Source organism: Amblyomma americanum, chromosome 8, assembly GCF_052857255.1.
Source record: "Amblyomma americanum isolate KBUSLIRL-KWMA chromosome 8, ASM5285725v1, whole genome shotgun sequence".
NCBI classification, from domain to species: Eukaryota; Metazoa; Arthropoda; class Arachnida; order Ixodida; family Ixodidae; genus Amblyomma; species Amblyomma americanum.
In genome coordinates this window covers 69,598,506-69,617,949 of record NC_135504.1, presented here as the reverse complement: position 1 = coordinate 69,617,949, position 19,444 = coordinate 69,598,506, and the positions used below count along the sequence as shown (strand labels likewise).

The window sequence follows — 19,444 nt, the reverse complement described above, 5'->3', positions numbered from 1 at the left end:
GACAACACTCCGTTCGTCGACCCGATGGCATGTTCGAACACGTGGGGACGGCATTGTCGTCGCTGCTTCCGACATTCCTGCAGCCACGTTTCTTCTAGAGGGCTCATTCACCTTCGCGGTGGTTTTCAGGGAATCCTCCCCCATGTACAAATTCGCCAAACTCAACAGCAAGAAGGGAGCGCGAGCACTACAGGGCACGGTGGGAAAGCAGGATTGGAAGGGCTTGCACGTTAATGATCCCCAGGTGGTCGAAATTATTCCGGAGCCCTCCACTACGGCACCTCTTCCTTTCTTCTTTCACTCCCTCCTTTGTCCCTTCCCTTACGGCGCGGTTCAGGTGTGCGCCGATATATGACAGATACTGCGCCATTTCCTTTCCCCAAAAACCAAATATTATTATTAAGGGCTTGCCCACGTCATGAGGTATGTGTCCGCAAACACTTCCCGACAGTGTGGACACTTGTCAGAAATAAAATGTTTAAGGACTGCCGGGCACAGTATCGTGTTGGCGTAGAGGCGAAGCTAGCGCTCCTCCGCCTTCTTGAGGCCATTACTACGGCACCCATTTCTTCTGTCAATGGCACCTTCCCTTACCTCGCGGCGCTTTTGGTGTCCATGCAGAAGTGAGACAGTTACTGCGCCATTTCCTTTCCTCAAAACCAATTTTCATTGATTCAACAACCGGGGTAGCCCATTACGGCGCCTCTTTCTCTCTTGCCCCCCTCCCCTCTCATCTTCCACTCCCACCTTAACCCCTTCCCTCAAGGCGTCGGTTGAGGTGTCCACCGATAGCGAGACGCCTTTCTTCAGTATGCATCTCACAATTGGAAGGTCTCGAGATCAGCTGTTGGCCATTACAACGAGCACTAGACGAAGGTGGTCGGTCCCCGACTTATTGGGAGTCCAACCCCAGGGCCGTTAGCCACTTATAATCTGCTGGAGCTTCATCACCAGAACAAGACCTGGGATAGAATAGCTCTCAACCTACTTGCTGGGAAATAGCCGCACTTGAAAATATACACCTTGAGAGCGATCAGCGTACTCCTCTCTATATACAGTAGTAAAACAGACCAGACGGACGGACAGACAGACAGACAGTATTCAGGTAGGCTGGGCAGTGGGCGCTAGGGACAGACGGACGGACAGCCAGACAGACTATTCATGTAGGCTGGGCAGTGGTACAGTAGTATAACAGACCAGACGGACGGACAGACAGACAGACAGTATTCAGGTAAGCTGGGCAGTGGGCGCTAGGGACAGACGGACGGACAGGCAGACAGACTATTCATGTAGGCTGGGCAGTGGGCGCTAGGAACAGACGGACAGACAGACTATTCATGTAGGCAGGGCAGCGGGCGCTAGGGACAGACGGACGGATAGACAGACAATTCATGTAGGCTGGGCAGTGGGCGCTAGGGACAGATGGACGGACAGCTAGACTATTCATGTAGGCTGGGCAGTGAGCGCTAGGGACAGACGGACTATATTCATGTAGGCTGGGCAGTGGGCGCTAGGACCTCGGTAGGAGTGGGGGTTAAATTGTAATGGGCTGCATATGTGGCAGGGCGTCGTGGCAGCTATCGTGTCCTTCGCACTGGAGAAGCATGAAAACATGGTTGTCTCTTTAACACGTACGCAGTAACAGCGCTGCAGTCCTGAAGAACTGCTGCGCTGAGATTCTCGCACTTGCATCGAAATATGCTTTATTATGCCAGAACAATTGCAGATACGATCTATAAATGGTGCTGTGAAGCTATATGAGTGAAGCTGTAACTTTTGCCAATTTCCTGGTGATAAAGTAGGCGACTGCCAACTCTGGGATGTCACCATGCAGTTGCAGCGGCACGCCTGTGTGGCGGCCGCAGTTGCGTCGCCGAGCGCGCTGCAACTAGTCGCCGTCGTATGAGGCCGTGGAGCCAGCGCGCGTGTCGTAAGCCGTGAACACGCGTCGGCCCGGCATTACCCCGATGCCGTGGACGGTTCCACGCCACTCGAAGTGGCGCACCCGGTGGCCTCGTCGCCGTAGGCCTTCCTGGACGTCCTGCGCACGGGTGGAACCCGCGATACAAAAACAGTTGACCAGACCTTTACCCTTCCCGGTGCACACATAACTCTGGGTAGGGCGTAGGCATTTCAAAGTTCATCACTTTGAAGGTCGTGAGACGTGAGTCACGCCTGATGGTGCGCAACGCACAGATGCTTTTTCATCCATCCCATGTCCAACGTTCTTGGACAAATATTTTGAGCATTGAAGAACTGCAAGGTTCTGGTATAGAAATATTGAAGGTTATTTATTTATTCAGGATACCCCCAAAGGCCCTCTGCTTGAGGGTATTACATGAGGGGCAAAGCACAAATACATAATAGGGTAAGCACAAAATAGGACAAACAGAAATGGGAATAAACTCCAAAAAGCCGCCGCGGTGGCTGAGTGGTTACGGCGCTCGGCTACTGGCCCGAAAGACGCGGGTTCGATCACGGCCGCGGCGGTCGAATTTCGATGGAGGCGAAATTCTAGAGGCCCGTGTACTGTGCGATGTCAGTGCACGTTAAAGAACCCCAGATGGTCCAAATTTCCGGAGACCTTCACTACAGTGTCCCTCATAGCCTGAGTCTGTTTGGGATGTTAAACCCCACAACCCATAAACCAAACCAATAAACTCCAAAACTAATAAAAGTGCGAGTATAATCATGAAATGAAATAAAAATAGATATTTCCAAAAGAAAAAGGATAAGTAGAAACAACCGAGAAAAGGCAGGAAATTATACACGGAAAGGGCAAAAATAAAATATCAATAAGGACAGCGATAAAGAAACGCCAAGAAGAAATGTCGTGCATCAATGGCTCAACAGCAGTGGAGCGCATTAATGGAGCGCAGTAGTGGAGCACATTAATCATATCAGGTCTACCTCAAGGATCCGTGTTGGGGCCACTGTTATTTTTAATTTTCATCAACTACATAATCAACAATATCGATTCTAACATCAAACTCTTCGCCGATGACTGCATTATCTATAAAAAAATTAACAGCTACGAAGACCACATTTCACTCAGCGATTCATTGAACAAAATAACCGAATGGTGCAAAACATGGCAAATGACGGTAAACACGACTAAATCTGTTTGCATGACGGTAACAAGAAAAAGGCAACCTTATGATTTTCCGTACTTTGTTAATGGCAGAATACTGACGAAAGTTCACCAGCATAAGTACTTAGGCATCACACTAACTTCTGACCTCAGATGGGACGCGCACATTGCTAGCATAACCTCGAAAGCATTACGCAAACTATTTTTTCTTCGAAGATGTCTGCGCCTTGCACCCACATCGACAAAGCTTCTCGCATATACTACTTTCGTTCGACCAGTTTTAGAATACGCTAACACAGTTTGGTTCCCCCATTCAGTGACTAATGTAACAAAACTAGAAAAAGTACAGCGTAAAGCATTGCGGTTTATACACAACAAATATAAGCGCACAGATTCACCAACTAACCTCGCGGCTATTTCGGGTTTAGAGACGCTATCATCAAGAGCGCAACAAGCACGAATAAAATTTTTATTTCACCCGATGCGCAACTACTACAAGATAGACGTATCTAAATACATATCTTTCTCGCAATCACGCCCGTCGAGGCATAAACACGCAGCCGCGATAACAGAATACTCATGCCATAACGACACGTTCATGTATTCGTACTTTCCCCTCGTGATCAGAGAATGGAATCGCCTTGATCCCTCAATCATAACTGCAACCACATTATCTCAGTTCACGTCACGGATAGAATCATTATCAATTAACGAATAAAGCAGTTTCACTGACATACTCAACCGCCTCTCATCACTTCATTAGATTGTTAATTAATTGTGAAGAAAGCCTTATTTTCTCCGCTGCTGTGTTCCCATGTGATCTAATTGAATTCCTTATGGCAATGCTCTACCCAACTCCTAGACATGTATTTTTCTTTTTCCTTGCTAATGTTTACCTTTTCTTGTATTTTTCTTGTTCCTTTCTGTTCACGTGTGTTTGATTTGTATTCCAAAGTGCACGGCTCAAATTTTTATCATGTTTGTCATTTTTGTTCGCCCACCTGCTATGGTCCCTGATGGGACTGGCAGTATTGTAAATAAATAAAATAAATATATAGCAAAATATTTATTTTATAGTGTTTCCATCGCTCGCCAATAGGGAACGCTTTTGACGATAGCAAAATCGTTAATAGCAAAAAAAGAAATGCAAGCCTGCCGATGGAGATCTGCGGATATATTGATTGTTATAGTGAAATCTTACAATATGAAAAATTTCGCTGTTAAACTTTTCCCATTACAAAATGCATATGTTCAGAATTGCAAATACAGTATCTGCACTTTGGAAGGGTGCTCGGCTACTGATCCGGAGTACCCGGGTTCGAACCCGACCGCGCTGGAAGCGTTTCGATGGAGTTGAAACGAAAAGGCGCCCGTGCGCTGTGCGGTGTCAGTGCAAAAGATCCCCATGTGGTCGAAATTATTCCGGAGCTCTCCGCTACGGCACCCTATTTCTTCTTATATATATATATATATATATATATATATATATATATATATATATATATATATATATATATATATATATATATATACATACATATATATATATATATATATATATATATATATATATATATATATATATATATATATATATATATATATATATATATATATATATATATAAACGACGGCTGTCCAATCTGTTGCTGCTTTCTTCGTGGGTATGTTTATGTTTTGCGTATAAGCGGACCTTGAGAGTGTTCACCAGCGCCACCCTCGTCCATAGCGGTGGACGTAGCACATCCTGTAATACCGCGAGTGTGACGTAGAACGTCATCTAACGGCGAGGTCGGAAACTGTGCAAGAACCCTCTTATGCTGCCTATGGCATCAAGACTGCCAGGACCGAGACCCCCGTTAAGCTAATAGCAGACAAGGCAAATGAAATGAGGGGCTCGTTTGACAAACATATGAAGGAAGCCAACGGTCACCGAAACCAAGGTGCAAAGGGGAATGTTTGTAGTTTTTAATTTGCAGTGCCAATCAATTGGTTTAAAGAAAATTACTTAAACGCAGCAGAAAAAACAACCACGCCGGCGGTGAAACCATTCCGCACTGCTGAAGCTGCGCGCGAAGCGCAGCTTCAGCAGTGCGGCCGGAGCAGGAGGCGATAATCCCATTAGACACGCCCGCAGCCTTTCGCAGTGTTCCACAGACAACAAAATGGCGGCTGCTGTGACGTCAGGGAATACCCACAATCCGCCTTTTCCTCAAGATAGGGCGCCCTCTAGGGAGTGGCGGAAATTCTTCTACTGATTGAAAACAAACACGTACGTGGGAGACGCAGGCGCGATCCGGTTCTACGTGGGACAGCTGCGCCTGCGAAGTGGCAAGAGTGTGCTTGACAGCTGCCGCCATCTGTCGCATACGCCTGTCACTAACATGAACTGCGCATGCGCAGTAGGAGCTGGCGGTTTTGTTTTCAACCAGTGGAGCTGCAGGAGAAGAGGCGTGCATGCGCAAAGCGGCGTTGTGAAAAAGGCAGAATCGCCTCAGTTGATTTGCGGTTAGGCCGCCACATGCGAGACGAAACCCACAACTTCTAGGAATTAGACGCAGCTGCCTTAATCCGTTAGTGCGAACCGTAAATGCGAACAGCGCGAAAGACGGACCTAGAAGTTGTCTACACAGCCGGCCACGTCGTCTCCTTTTTTTGCACCAACGAATAAAGACAACAATAGTTCGAGTTAACGCGCCCTCCAATTTGAAGCCACCTGCAGCCAGCCGAAAGCGGTCCTCTGGGAACTCTTCAACGGCTTGAACAATGAGTCCAAGGCTTGCTCGATCCGTGTAGCTTCCATTCAGAGCTTTTTGATCATACCGGTCGCAAAACTCCCCATAAGACCAATGTATAAGAGACCGGTACACTTACTGACCAAAAAACTTCGAGGTTTGAGTATTTTCACGGCTTCTGACATTCCGACCAACGGCTCAACGCTGCTTAAACTTCGGTCATAAGGTGGCGGAAGAACAGTTGCAGGGCGCAACCAACAGCTGACTGCTAAGCATATCGGCCGTGCATCTACTTGTTCACCTCAAGAGTTAGTTACTGGTGCTGGAGAGGACTGCTGCTATAGCTCTAAATCTATAGCATGTAAGATGACACTGGCGCCCAGCCGATGGAAACGTGTCAGCAAATGTTCATCGTAATGCAATGCCGGCCGCGGCAGCCGCATTTTAATGGAGGCGAAACGCAAAAGCTTGCCCGTTTGCTGTCTCCATTATTTTTTCATCATTACATTATAAAGTGAAGTCCCTAGAGAGCCTGAGTGCAACCTCAGACTGCATTCACTACGGAGACGTTACATTCACCTGGAGGAAATGGCCGTAGGCTATGTTCCGATTTTTATCCGAAAGGATTTTGAGCTGGCTTGAAGCCACGCGAGTGTGTAAGCGCAAAGGTATCGCTCTGCTCACCGCGTCCACGAATTCCTCGGCGCGCACAGAGTCCGGCAGCAGCGGGTGGTGCAGGCGTCCGCAGTCGATGGCCTGCTTGATCGAGTGCCCCATCCACATGGCGCGCATCACCGTCTGCGAGCAGCACGGAGCACTCGGCTCAGCTCTTCGATACGGCAAAGAGATGATATTAGAGAGTTATAGATTAGCGCAGTACACTAGTGTTCCTGTATATGCTCCCACAGGGAGCATATACAGGAACACTACAATACACTACCGTGAACCGCCACCTGGCGGCGCCAATGCGTATGCGCAGAACGCCCTGAGGGCGCCAGGTGGCGCCCACGTGCCCGTCATCTACGTGCGCGCCTGCTGCGTCGGGACCAACCAGCGCGTACTCAGTGGCGGCCGACGAAGCGGATCACGCTATGCTATAACTCTATATTACCAAAATTCGTCTGTAGGAGTCCCCTCCTTAGCAGTAAGAATGCCTCATATACATGAGCTGACCTTCTGAGTTCTGTTTGGGGGCACAGGCCTTTTCGGCAGAGGATACCCTCTACTTGGACCTGTTATCCGGGAACTCGAATGATGTGGAAGACAAAGAATACACCGACGTAAAATTTAATAGTAATAATAATTGGTTTTTGGGGAAAGGAAATGGCGCAGTATCTGTCTCATATATCTTTGGACACCTGAACCGCGCCGTAAGGGAAGGGATAAAGGAGGGAGTGAAAGAAGAAAGGAAGAATAGGTGTCGTAGTGGAGGGCTCCGGAATAATTTCGACTACCTAGGGATCTTTAACGTGCACTGACATCGCACAGCACACGGGCGCCTTAGCGTTTTTCCTCCATAAAAACGCAGCCGCCGCGGTCGGGTTCGAACCCGGGAACTCCGGATCAGTAGTCGAGCGCCCTAACCACTGAGCCACCGCGGCGGGGCGCGTAAAATTTCTCGGCTTTGTATTTTGTTCTTGCAAAAGGAAACTATCATACTGACGCCTGGAGGTCATGACCCTCAACCGGTGCAGTCTGCGGAAGTGAATTTAGTTTTTATTAGTGCTGTATTCTCACCCTTAAAAGGTGCCCATCGTGGTGCAGCATAATTGAGTACTCAGAAAAACAAAACCAGTTTTAACACGGGCTCCAAATACCTGTCGCACTATGGAGTGGGCCACCCTCTCACGTCAGTACTATTCTTTGCACGCCAGAAGAGCTCGAAGGACACGTGACCACTCTCCACTTTTCTTACCCCTCAGGTTAAAAGGAACTCGTGAGGCGCTGCGCAACCTTCAGTGCTAAACTAAAATGTGTTTTATGCTGCTACAGGCCATTTCATGCTGCGTTGGAGGGCACCTTTGAATGCACAGGTGTCGAACCATGCAAATGTAAAGACATTTCTGCACTTGTTAATATATGCTACTTCAATTGATCTGCCATCCCTTTATGGCCTAGATCAAGGGGATGTTGTTAGGAGCATGAGGACAATCAATCAATCAATCAATCAATCAATCAATCAATCAATCAATCAATCAATCAATCAATCAATCAATCAATCAATCAGGTCCAATCATTAATAATTGGTCTTTGAGGAAAGGAGATGGCGCAGTATCTGTCTCATATATCGGCGGACACCTGAACCGCGCCGTAATGGAGGGAGTGAAAGGAAGAAAGAGGTGCCGTAGTGGAGGGCTCCGGAACAATTTCGACCAACTGGGGATCTTTAACGTGCACTGAAATCGCACAGCACACTGGCTCCTTAGCGTTTTTCCTCCATAAAAACGCAGCCGCCGCGGTCGAGTTCGAACCCGGGAGCTCAGGATCAGTAGTCGAGCGCCCTAACCACTGAGCCATCGCGGCGGGTAGGTCCAATCATTCATTTATTCGTTCAGTGATTGAATGAACAGCCCACAGTGGAGAATTCAAGCGCTACAAGAACAACGACAAAATGGCATTCCTCTGGGCCAGTTGGTATGATTCCATCTTCGGGGGCCAGCGTGGACTTTGGGACGCACGAACGTAGAAAGACACATCGAAACACGGAACACAGAGCTGACTAACAACTTTAATGAAAAAAAAATTGATGATGGCATGGCCCTGTTAGGCCAGGATATACGTAGCGTAAGCGCGGCGAGATCTGGTCCGGACGAGTTAATATATGAAAGGCGCGCATTCACTACATGCGCCTTTATTCACGATGAAATCTTTGCCGTCGTGGCGGAGTGGTAGCGTCTCCGCCTCAAATGCCAAAGGCCATTGTTCGATTTCCAGCCTCGACACATGTTTTTTTTTATTCAGTGAGTGTGCGGGGGGGAGAGGGGGGTGTTGGCCACGTGGTCGGTCACGTGAGTGCAGCAGCTGCCGGCGCCGTGGCTATCACGTGGTTGGTCACGTGGTGTGGTTTCGAGAGGAGGCGCAGACCAGAGAGACGCTCCGACGCGCCAGCTGTGCGCCGTGTGACGTCATTGCTCCTCGCGCATGCGCAGCACGGCTCTCCAGGAGCCACGCGAAACTGCTTAACCTCGGCCAGTGCAGCTTAATTACGCTACAAAAAAAAAAAGCGCGAAACGCGCGGTAATATATACAGCGGGTAAAGGCGGAGAGAAGGATGGAGAGAGGGCAAATCGCAGGGCAAATCGGGCCACAACAAAAGCGAATGCAACAACAAAACCTTGGAAAAGATGTCGGACCGGCCGTCAATGGAAACGCGAAACCAGCGAGACCAGACAATCAGGCCGCGTTGCAAATCTGTGTGCACGTGGGCTGAGAACCGACAGATAACCGAAAATCAGTTCTTAGAGCAGCCACAACATAAGATCTAGGCCATGAACCAGACAATGAAACAACCGAAGCAGCGTCATAAAACCGAAGGACAAAAAATTATACTCCGTGTTTCAATGTGTCTCCCTACGTTCGTGCGTCCCAAAGCTCACGCTGGCCCAAAGATGAAAAGAACAACGACACAGAGGGACAGGCAGCGCTGTGTCCTCCTTTGTGTCGCTGTTTTTGTAGCGACTGAATTTTCCACTATGAACGTGTACGAGCTTGCCCAATTTTCTGCCTTGTTGCTGGCTAATTCATTCACTCGTTAATTGATTCTGTAGATCATGTACCATTTTGTGGGTGCCTGCTTGTTGGGTGAATGCATAAAGGATTAATGACATGATGAATAGATAGATCAACGATGTGGTTAAAGATGCGCGCGACGTACCCAGTTCATTTTCAGTTCAGTTCATTTTAATCACACGGTGGACGTCAGTACAGGTTCAAGGCTAAATTCGCTTCCAACGTGTGTGCGCCCTGCCGCTTGCTCCTCGCGAACGGCATGAAAGTTTTACACGCCACACTTTCGATTTTCGAAGAGCATCAGCCATGGACCGAACTATATCGTCAGTTAAGATTGCACGCCAGCGGTTGCCCAAAAAGGCATCGGTTAGGCCTAACTGGCGGGGGCACAAGCCCGGCCTACAAGCTTGTACGCTACGCAGAGGACGTAGTAGTGCAAGGATTTTGGACGCAGAGAGAGCGCTATGCACAACCCCCATCAAATGTCTTCGGGCCACAGCGTTCACTTGTAGAGCAATGAATGTCCCTGTGATGTTCCGCGTAGCGGAGCATTCAAATGACACGTTAAGCAGCAAGCTTAACGTGTGGAGAAGGAACCTTCTCCTAGTACTTCAAGGCTCTTTGATCTTACATGATGCCGTAATGGTTCTGTTATTAGGCCCAGGCGAAAAGCGTCTAACCTGAAATCTTTTGACTAAGGCTGTATACCTGTGCGGCCCCTGTGATGGCTAGTGGGCCCCCGGTGGGCGCTACGATGCATTGCAGTTCATCACGCTCGGCGGTGATGAACAGCGGGGAGGCGGATGACATGGGCCTCTTGCCCGGTGCCAGTCGGTTGACTGCCTGCGGCGGGTAGCCCTGGAAGCCGTGGCGGCCCGGGTATGAGAAGGCTGCCAGCTGGTTGTTGAGCAGGACGCCCGTCGAAGGCGACAGCCACATAGAGCCGAAGCTGCGACCCAGTTAGGCCTCGGTATGTATACTTACGGCGAGTTATTGCGACGGCAAAGACGGTAAAACTGCTCATCGCCAGGAACGAACATGCGCCAGCGGCGATTCATGTGCACAGGTGGAAGGACCCGACTAGCGTTCGATACCCAAATGCTCTTTCTGCTGTATTGCTGCACTGACTCACTCCTTCCGGACAATAGTTGAAAGGCGGTGTACAATTGGACTTTTCTAATTCGAAGAAACCAATATATACTTTGTTGCTTTTCTCTCGCATTGTATACAGATTGTATTGGTTCTGAATCTCTGTGAATGTTTGTTATTTTTTAAATTTTGGATTGCCGACTTTCTGTGCTTGCATCTATACGTCACCCACTCCTGTATGGGCATGTACTGGAGTACAGTATTACTAAATAGATGAATAAGTAAATAAATAAATAAATAAATATGTCGACCGTATCAGTCTGATTTTAGGCTGGCGAAATATCTGCTTCGCGTCCGGGCCGAGGTCTGGCATGGACAAACCTCAGCGCTGGCTGAGACATAGTCTGAACTTCTCATGATTCCTCCCGACGCCTTGAGTATGCCCATACAAAAATTCCTTTAGACAGTACATAGACTGTCCACTGACTGCTGTCTATAAAGTTTATACTTTCTATAGACAAACTCTAGAGAAGAGTATATAGGCAACACAAATCCTATAGACAGTCTGTAGACAATCTATAGATGCATGACCATACACTTTTAGTAGACTTTTGTCTATAGACAGTCTATAGACTACGAATAGACGAAAGAAGTATCTATAGGAAGGCAACAGAGGCTATAAGAAATCTATAGACTGTCTATAGACAGTCTTTGTAAGAAAGTGGCCCAACTGAGTGCGGAAGAACCAAGTCCCAAATTCATGGGCGAACGCGCCCCGTGGGTTTTGCTGTAAGATGCGACGAACAGCGTCTTACTCCCAGTTTAGCGAGGCGACCATGACGGCGGCGTCTCCGTCGGGGCCGAAGACGGCGACGAAACTGGACCCGTGGTCCTCGACCGGAGGCGCCTCCCAGCCGTAGTCCTCGATCCGCTTGAGCGGCACGTCGCCCATGGCTGATGCCAAGCTCGAGACCAGCTCGAAGCTTAGCAGTTGGTTAATCACCTGCGGCAGATCGTGCGGTGCAGGACCCCCCGAGTAGTTGCGTTTCCCTTACGCGAAGGGTGAATAGTGCTACTTTGCTACGTCCCACCCACTTTGTCCGTACCACCCCCCCCCCCCACCCCCATATACACATACATCCATTTGAGGCCGTGCCGACCTCGGTGGCTGAGAGGTTCGCGCGTTCTGCTGCTGGGAGCGAAGATATCTCGGCCGCAGCGGTCGCGGTTATAGATGGAGGTGAAATGCAAAAGACGCCCTTGTTTCTTGGCGATACCAGTGCATGGTAAAGAACCCCAGGTGGCCAAAATTTATGCGCAGCCCTCCACAACAGCGCCTCTTCCTCTCTCCCCTTCCATACACCCACATCCACCACTCTTCTCCCTTTAGAAGCGTCCCCACCCATAAGAAGCCAAAGAGCGGAGCCAACTGTAAACAAACCTCTAATATAGGCTCGTCCACAATCCTCCGATATAGGCCCTATATACCTCCAATATAGGCTCTATAAACCTACAATATCGGCCCTCCAATGTAGGCCTTATAAACCTACAATATATTCCCTATAAACCTACATTATAGGCCCTCTAGTATAGGCCCTACAAACATCCAATATAAGCCCACCTGCACCCCCCCCCCCCCCCCCCCCCCCCCCCTTGAAGCCGCCACTCACAGAAGGCTAGGCAGAAGCGGCACGAAAAAGTGACGGCGAAACCAAGGTCAAAGATGCAACGGGAAGGCGACCAATGTAAAGCGAAAGTCGAAAGCCCCATTAGCTGCAGCGTAGTCTCATAAGTTGGGATGATCGTCAGATATTTTATTTTGACAGTGGCGGCTGTTAGGCGCCCGTTGCCTGGGACTGCTGTCGTAGCTGTAGTGCTTAACCAGAGGGTGGTGGCCAACTCGAAGGGTGGTAAAAGGGAAGATTTCCGTGCAAAGCAGGTTTGTTTGTCGTCGTAGGGGCCGGAAAGCATCCGTGAAGTCCAGCGTGACCGGAGGAGAAAGGGTTGGTTTGGTTTATGGGGGTTTAACGTCCCAAAGCGACTCAGGCTATGAGGGACGCCGTATTGAAGGGCTCCGGAAATTACGACCACGTGGGATTCTTTAACGCACATGCACTGACATCGCACAGTACAGGGGCCTCTAGAATTTCACCTCCATCGAAATTCGACCGCCCCGGCCGGGATCTAATCCACGTCTTTAGAGTCAGCAGCCGAGCGCCATAACCACTGAGCCACCGCGGCGGCTAAGGAATGGCTGGTTTGATCACGTGATCGTATCCCAGCCTTGGACATAGTCCATGCAGTAATTTTTCCGAAACAAACAGAGCGAAGGCTTCCGGGAAGAGAAAGTTGAGGTTCGTGGTCACAATGGGTCGATACAGCCGGTCGTGACCACGGGGAGGGAGCAGGCGCCCCCAGCACGGGCTTGCCGCACGGACTCCTTCTGTGCACGCAGCCATTATATAGCATACCAGCTAACGCTGATTTTCCGCGTTACCAGTTGTGTTATCGCCATGGGTCAATTTGCCGAATAAAAACTTACAGGACGGTTACGACTGCGTAGCGCGAGGTTCTGCGATATCTGTTCAGTCGTTTAGTTTTGGGGATATTTTCCGGTAGCAAAGGTACAGTGACCTCATATCGCACCGTGGTAGTGGTCACGTGATGCACCTCTGCACTGACAGGCGGCTGCTCCGTAACAGACCCACCCATAGGCTTATGCGACCCAGGTTGACCGGTGCAACTGGCGGGTGCGCTAGCACGTGCCTGTTTCGCCGACGACGGCGGACGACTACGACGCGAAAGCCAGGGACGGGCGCCTAACAGCTATCGCTGTAAAACAGTTATTCATTGTCCTCACCAGCGGCTCCTTGAGCCAATATTTAAATTCGCTTTAGATACTTGCCTGGAAGGTACAAGCCTGGTTTAAAATATACTAGCGGAAGTACCGGTGCTTCAACCGGAAACTGTGCTCGAGTTCTTGCTCTGCTCTACCGAGCTTTACAAGCATCTGATTTTTTATCGTATACTCCCCTGCAAACATGTGCACATGACATACAAATTTGAGAAGCCTTGGACAACTACGTCTTTTTAAAAGCTCAATCAACGTAAAAAAAACGCTGCTGAATACCTCAGTTTGACATAGTTGTAGATATACCGTTTTAGCCTTGTTACTCAGGAAGTCTTAACGCCGATTAGGGCTATCACAGTTATTATAATGCGAAGGCAAGTTAACCGCTGGTCCTTATGGGTAACGGAGTGAATTCCAAGAGAAGGCAAGCGTAGCAGGGGGCGGCACAAAGTTAGGTGGGTGGATGAGATTACGAAGTTTGCGGGTATAGTGCGGCCGCAGCTGCCAAAGGATAGGGTTAATTGGAGAGACATAGAAGAGGCATTTGCCCTGCAGTGGGCGTAGTCAGGCTGATGGCGATGAGGTGTTGCAAATGGTGGTTGTGTGCAGTAGCACCGGTAACCGAATAGTGGGGAACTTTATAACTATTGTTACCGCAACCTGTGTGACCTCACGAGCGCGTTTTACAGCGATAGCTGTTAGGCGCCCGACCCTGGCTTTCTCTTCACCGTCGGCATAACCGGCGGGTGCGTTAATGTCCCGTGACCGTATGTCACGGTCAACCTGGATCGCACAAGCCTACGGGTGGCTCTGTTTGTAACAGCCGCCTGCCAGTGGAGGGGTGCATCACGTGACCACAGCAAACGTGCGCCAGGAACATATCCCCAAAACTAAACGCCTTAAAAGCTATCGCTTAACATCGAGCATATTCGTGAAATGTTTTAGGGCTTTGAGTATTACGAGATTCTAGCGTATGAAGATGATTGAACCGACAAGGTGAAATCAGGACTCGGCATTCTTTTTTAGGAAAGGTCGGAAAACGCAGCAAAAATCGAGACGACCCGCTATGTCGGTTTACGGAAACGCTTACAGCTTACGTGACTTAGTGAGTCACCGCCAGTTTACGTACCTTAGTGACGTCACCGAAGAGCGGGTCTTCCAGCCGGCTCCTAAGGGCGAAGCCGTACTTGATTGCCTCGACCAGCCGGTGGGCCGCTGTGTCGTCATCAATCAGCTCGCCTTGCAAAAATGGGCGAAACCTGCGCGCACATGGCACGTAGGATTAAGCTACAGGTGCGATCAGGTACAAAGCCGGCGATATGTTTCTGCCATATCGAAGAATGCTTCTTCTAAGCGCACAATTTGCTGCGTTATCGTAATTTTCCCGATAAATCAGATAATTCGTAAAATAAGCTTTCGCTGAATTGGAGCTTTATTGTATACGAAACAAAACGTCCACATCGATCTGCCAATGCCTCATTGAGCCTGGAGAGGAAACTGTATTTGTAAGTGGAGTTTAGTGGGTGCAAAGGTGGCGGGCCCCTTCGGAAGGTGCACAGGGTGCTCGGGTGTCGAGGATACGTAGCTTGTCCTTGCGTACACATTCCCACTGAGGGCTTCCTGGGCATCGCCATATCACTCGCTGGGCGCACCTGGGCGCGCGGCAGCGGATGCGGTTTGCAACAGGCCAGAGAGGAGGCATTTAGACGTCTCTCTCGCTCGATGGGGTAGACTTAATAATTGGTTTTTGTGTGGAAAGGAAATGACGCAGTATATGTCTCATATATCGGCGGACACCTGAACCGCGCCATAAGGGAAGGGATAAAGGAGGGAGTGAAAGAAGAAAGGAAGAATGAGGTGCCGTAGTGGAGGCCTCCGGAATAATTTCGACCACCTGGGGATCTTTAACGTGCACTGACATCGCACAGCACACGGGCGCCTTAGCGTTTTTCCTCCATAAAAACGCAGTCGCCGCGGTAGGGTTCGGTAGACTTGTGCAAAGCCGGTTTCCTGGGCGTCGCCATATTGCTCACTTGGCTGTCTTGTGCACCGCTCGCTATCACGATGAAAACGGCATCGTAATTGATTTGCGATTGTTCAGAGGGTAGGCTATTCGACACGTATCTCGCTCGATGCAAAGGTCACAATGCGGTCGCGTGCGTTTGAAAGCATCCTGTACTTGTAGTAACGGTGCCATTAATTTGGATCGTGGGAAGGAACAGCATGTACCGGTGTACTAGAGTGTACCGCGAAATCAGGCTTAGTGTGCCTCCCACCCATTTTCATCCCTCAGGCTGCACCATCCACCCAACAGTACCCTCTAGAAACGCCACCCACCACCAACTCACCTACCTACACCCTGCAGAAAAAATCTGTCAGGTAAGTGAAACCTCGCTTAGAGAAGCAGCATTAATTAAAGTTATAACATCCAAGTAATCAACGAGTGCAAAGCTATAGTCGATACAATTAACTCAAGAACGCAGCAGGTTTTCCTTGTCAAAGGACCCCCTTCCAGCCAATGGCGTCGGCCGATTCTCATGACACTGCTGGCGTGACAATGCAGGGAGCGGCGCCACAATGGAGAGAGGGTGGCTATATCCCCGACCATGGAGGGAAGGGATTATCCGCTTTCATCTACCACGCCCTGCTTTGTCTCACTAGCAGGTTCATGAGAATCGGCCGACGCCATTGGCTTGAAGGGGGTCCTTTGACAGGGAAAAGCTGCTGCGTTCTTGAGTTAATTGTATCGGCTATAACTGCTTCCGAGAATTATGACTGATCCTGCCATAATTTTTGCAAGCAAATAAGAAACGACATTTCTAGAATATCGAGCTTAGTCGATTGAGTGGACAAGCACGAAGAGCAAAGATGTGAATTGAAGAAGTAAACTAGGAGAGGCAGGCAGGGACGAATGAAAGAGGAAGTAAAAAAAAAATGGAGGGGACACTTAAGCACCGCTTTAAGGGTGAGACGCATATTTTGTATTTGCACATGTATTGTATATTGCCACTGTACTCCTATCCTTTCTTACTATCGCTCCACCCTTCCTTTCCCCTCTTTCTATCCTCTCTCTCCGCAGCTCAGGTGCTTCAGGTTTCGATTGCAGATGCCGCGGCTAGCAACATATTTTCCTCCCATTGTTATTTTTATTGATAAATTGCCGCTAACAACAACAAGGGCATGATGTGATAGCGTTAAATGAGTTAATGCCCATATATGCGGAATAGGTACTTCTCTACATTACATTCACAGATCACTGGGAGTCTTCATACGTCTCCTGGCGCAGTGGTGCAGCGGTTAAGCGATGTACCACTACCCTGCGATGGCAGGTGCTCCCAGCGGTGGGCCTCTTGCGGCCCAGGTTGCTCTTTCCGAGCGACCAATCATTAATTTGATTGCCACCTGCAACTGTGGCTTTCTAGACACCACCTGCCAGAGTCATGCTCGTCATTTTTCGCGATACGGATTTTCTGGACAACGGGGCCTTCAACGCTGTCGCGTTAATACCTAAAAGGAAGGAGGAACGAGAGTGGGAAAATCGGCGCAGCACCTGCCAGCCAGCGACAGGATGAAGCCGGCCACTATTCCGGACGAAGGGGGCGGAGCCGCCCACACGTTCAGGCCGCTGCCCAGCGCCACGCGGCTTGCATTGCCCACCCGGGGGTGGTACCCGGCCAGGTCTCGCTCCGTCAGGTGACCTCCTGCGTGCATCCGGCGGTCACAACTCCGCGTGAATTGCATAAGTAGGCCTGAGTAGGGCCTGGTCTCGGTGACCAGAACCGAGAACGCACTCCCTCACCAGAACAGTATTAGGCGACCCTGGTGCGGTACTTGGCCACAACCTTCTATGATGTCTACTTAGGGCAGATAGTGACCACTGATCCGGATCGTGAGAGGGAAATAACGGGAAGGATAAGAGTGGGGTGGAGCGCATATGGCAGGTTCTCTCAGATCATGAATAGCAGGTTACCAATTTCCCTCAAGAGGAAAGTGTACAACAGCATAATCTTACCGGTACTCACCTACGGGGCAGAAACGTGGAGGCTAACGAAAAGGGTACAGCTTAAGTTAAGGACAACGCAGCGAGTCATGGAAAGAAACAATTATAGGTGTAACGTTAAGAGACCGAAACCGAACAGAGTGGGTGAGGGAACAAACGCGGGTTAATGACATCCTAGTCGAAATAAAGAGGAAGAAATGGGCTTGGGCAGGGCATGTAATGCGAAGGCAAGATAACCGCTGGTCCTTAAGGGTAACGGAGTGGATTCCAAGAGAAGGCAAGCGTATCAGGGAGCGGCAGAAGGTTAGGTGGGCGCATGAGATTAAGAAGTTTGCAGGCAAAGGGTGGGTGCAGCTGGCAAAGGACAGGGTTAATAGGAGAGGCATGGGTGAGGCCTTTGCCCTGCAGTGGGCGTAGTCAGGCTGATGATGATGAGTGGTAACTACGGCCGGTACTCATTTCAGCACCAGCGCAGGTTGCGTGTCACCACCACTTCCTATTGCTATACACGGCTCATCGACACGCAAACCCGGCGCCGCTTAAAAAGTGGTGGCGTTACAGAATTCGCGATTGGTCGAAACAGTGTGACGTCATCAAGGCGGGAAATACAAAATCTTAACCAGTAATAGTCAGTACTAGTACTTGAAACTGCACCAGCTATACAGGATTAGAATATAATTGGAATATAATTAGGATAGAATTTAAATAGCGTTAGTCTAATATTGGAATAGAATATAAATAGAACTGAAAAAGAATTGGAATATATTTATAATGGAATTAAAATAGAATTGGAATGGGCAATAGATGTAGAATGGCAATGCTTTCGCCTTGCACGCACAGCACACGGACTTCTAGAATTTCGCCTCCATCAAAATCCTAGAGGCCCGTGTACTGTGCGATTTCAGTGCACGTTAGAGAACCCCAGGTGGTCGAAATTTCCGGAGCCCTTAACTACGGGGTTCCTCATGGCTAGCCTGAGGGGCTTTGGGACGTTAAACCCCCCTAAACCGTAAGCTCCTTAAGTACCCCAGTAATTTTTTTTTTTGCGCGGACGTTATCGCAGTCTTTTCAGCTGTTTAGTGTAGATGTTTCCCTCGCTGACGACAAGTGCGGCAAACTGCTTCCGATCATAACCCTGTGCCGACCCCGTAACTAATCAGATTAGAGGCGCCGGGAGCTTTTGCAGACATGGGTTGCTGAGAGGTACGGTAGTGTCATCGTGTAGGAGATATTGAAGTGTCATCACAGGCGCCATATTGTTGTCCAGCATACAGCTTGAGCATTGCAGACCGGAGTAGGTGGCGAAAATCCCATTAGACATGCGGGCCGGCCTTTGACCGCACTCTATGTACAAGAATATGGCGGTCACTGTGACGTCGGTGTGTACTCCAATACGTGGCTTGCATATGACGTCATGGGCGCCGTGTTAGTGGACCACGAATAGCTCCACAGTGCACATCGAGGCAGGTTGTGATAAGTGGATCAGATTAGGGTGGAGCCTGTCATCGTGGTCCTAGTGCACCAACATTGCGGCTGCTACGATGTAGGTGCAAGACATTGGAGACATTTAGCATCGCGCGTACCACCGGGTCCCCGCTACGCACCGCGCGCCGCCGATTGGTCCCAACGTGGCAGGTGTACGCGTAGCTGGCCTGTGCTAAAAGTCTCTATTCATAGACTACACAGCGTTACCGCCAGAGTAACAGCAGGAAGAAGGGCAGCCTGACCAGACAATCTAAATAGTGTCCGCTCTCACTGCAGGTTAGAACATTTTTTTAATACTGTGAAGCGCAGTTTCTGTCCCAAGCAGCTGACCTCACGTTTGCTTTTGTGCACTATTCCGCGTTGCATTTAAGATGACTGAATGTGGTGAACTTAGGAAGGAAATGCGAGAATTTCAAAACTAAAGTGGAATAGGAACTAAGAAAAGCGCTCGGGGAACTAAATTT

At 49.4% G+C, this 19,444-nt stretch overlaps 1 protein-coding gene across 1 annotated transcript in view; it reads right to left on the bottom strand.

Annotated features, from left to right (window-relative positions):
* Window positions 1–1,698: 1,698 nt before the first annotated feature.
* The window catches only part of LOC144101873 (scoloptoxin SSD14-like), a 57,642-nt gene continuing 39,896 nt past the window's right edge, over window positions 1,699–19,444 (bottom strand). The window contains exons 8-13 of the mRNA XM_077635094.1: window positions 17,046–17,196; window positions 14,625–14,754; window positions 11,460–11,647; window positions 10,264–10,504; window positions 6,511–6,624; window positions 1,699–2,041 (exon numbers count right to left, since the gene is read on the bottom strand). Coding sequence (XP_077491220.1) covers window positions 1,889–2,041; window positions 6,511–6,624; window positions 10,264–10,504; window positions 11,460–11,647; window positions 14,625–14,754; window positions 17,046–17,196 — 977 coding nt within the window. The 3' untranslated portion in view covers window positions 1,699–1,888. The remainder of the gene's footprint in view (window positions 2,042–6,510; window positions 6,625–10,263; window positions 10,505–11,459; window positions 11,648–14,624; window positions 14,755–17,045; window positions 17,197–19,444) is intronic.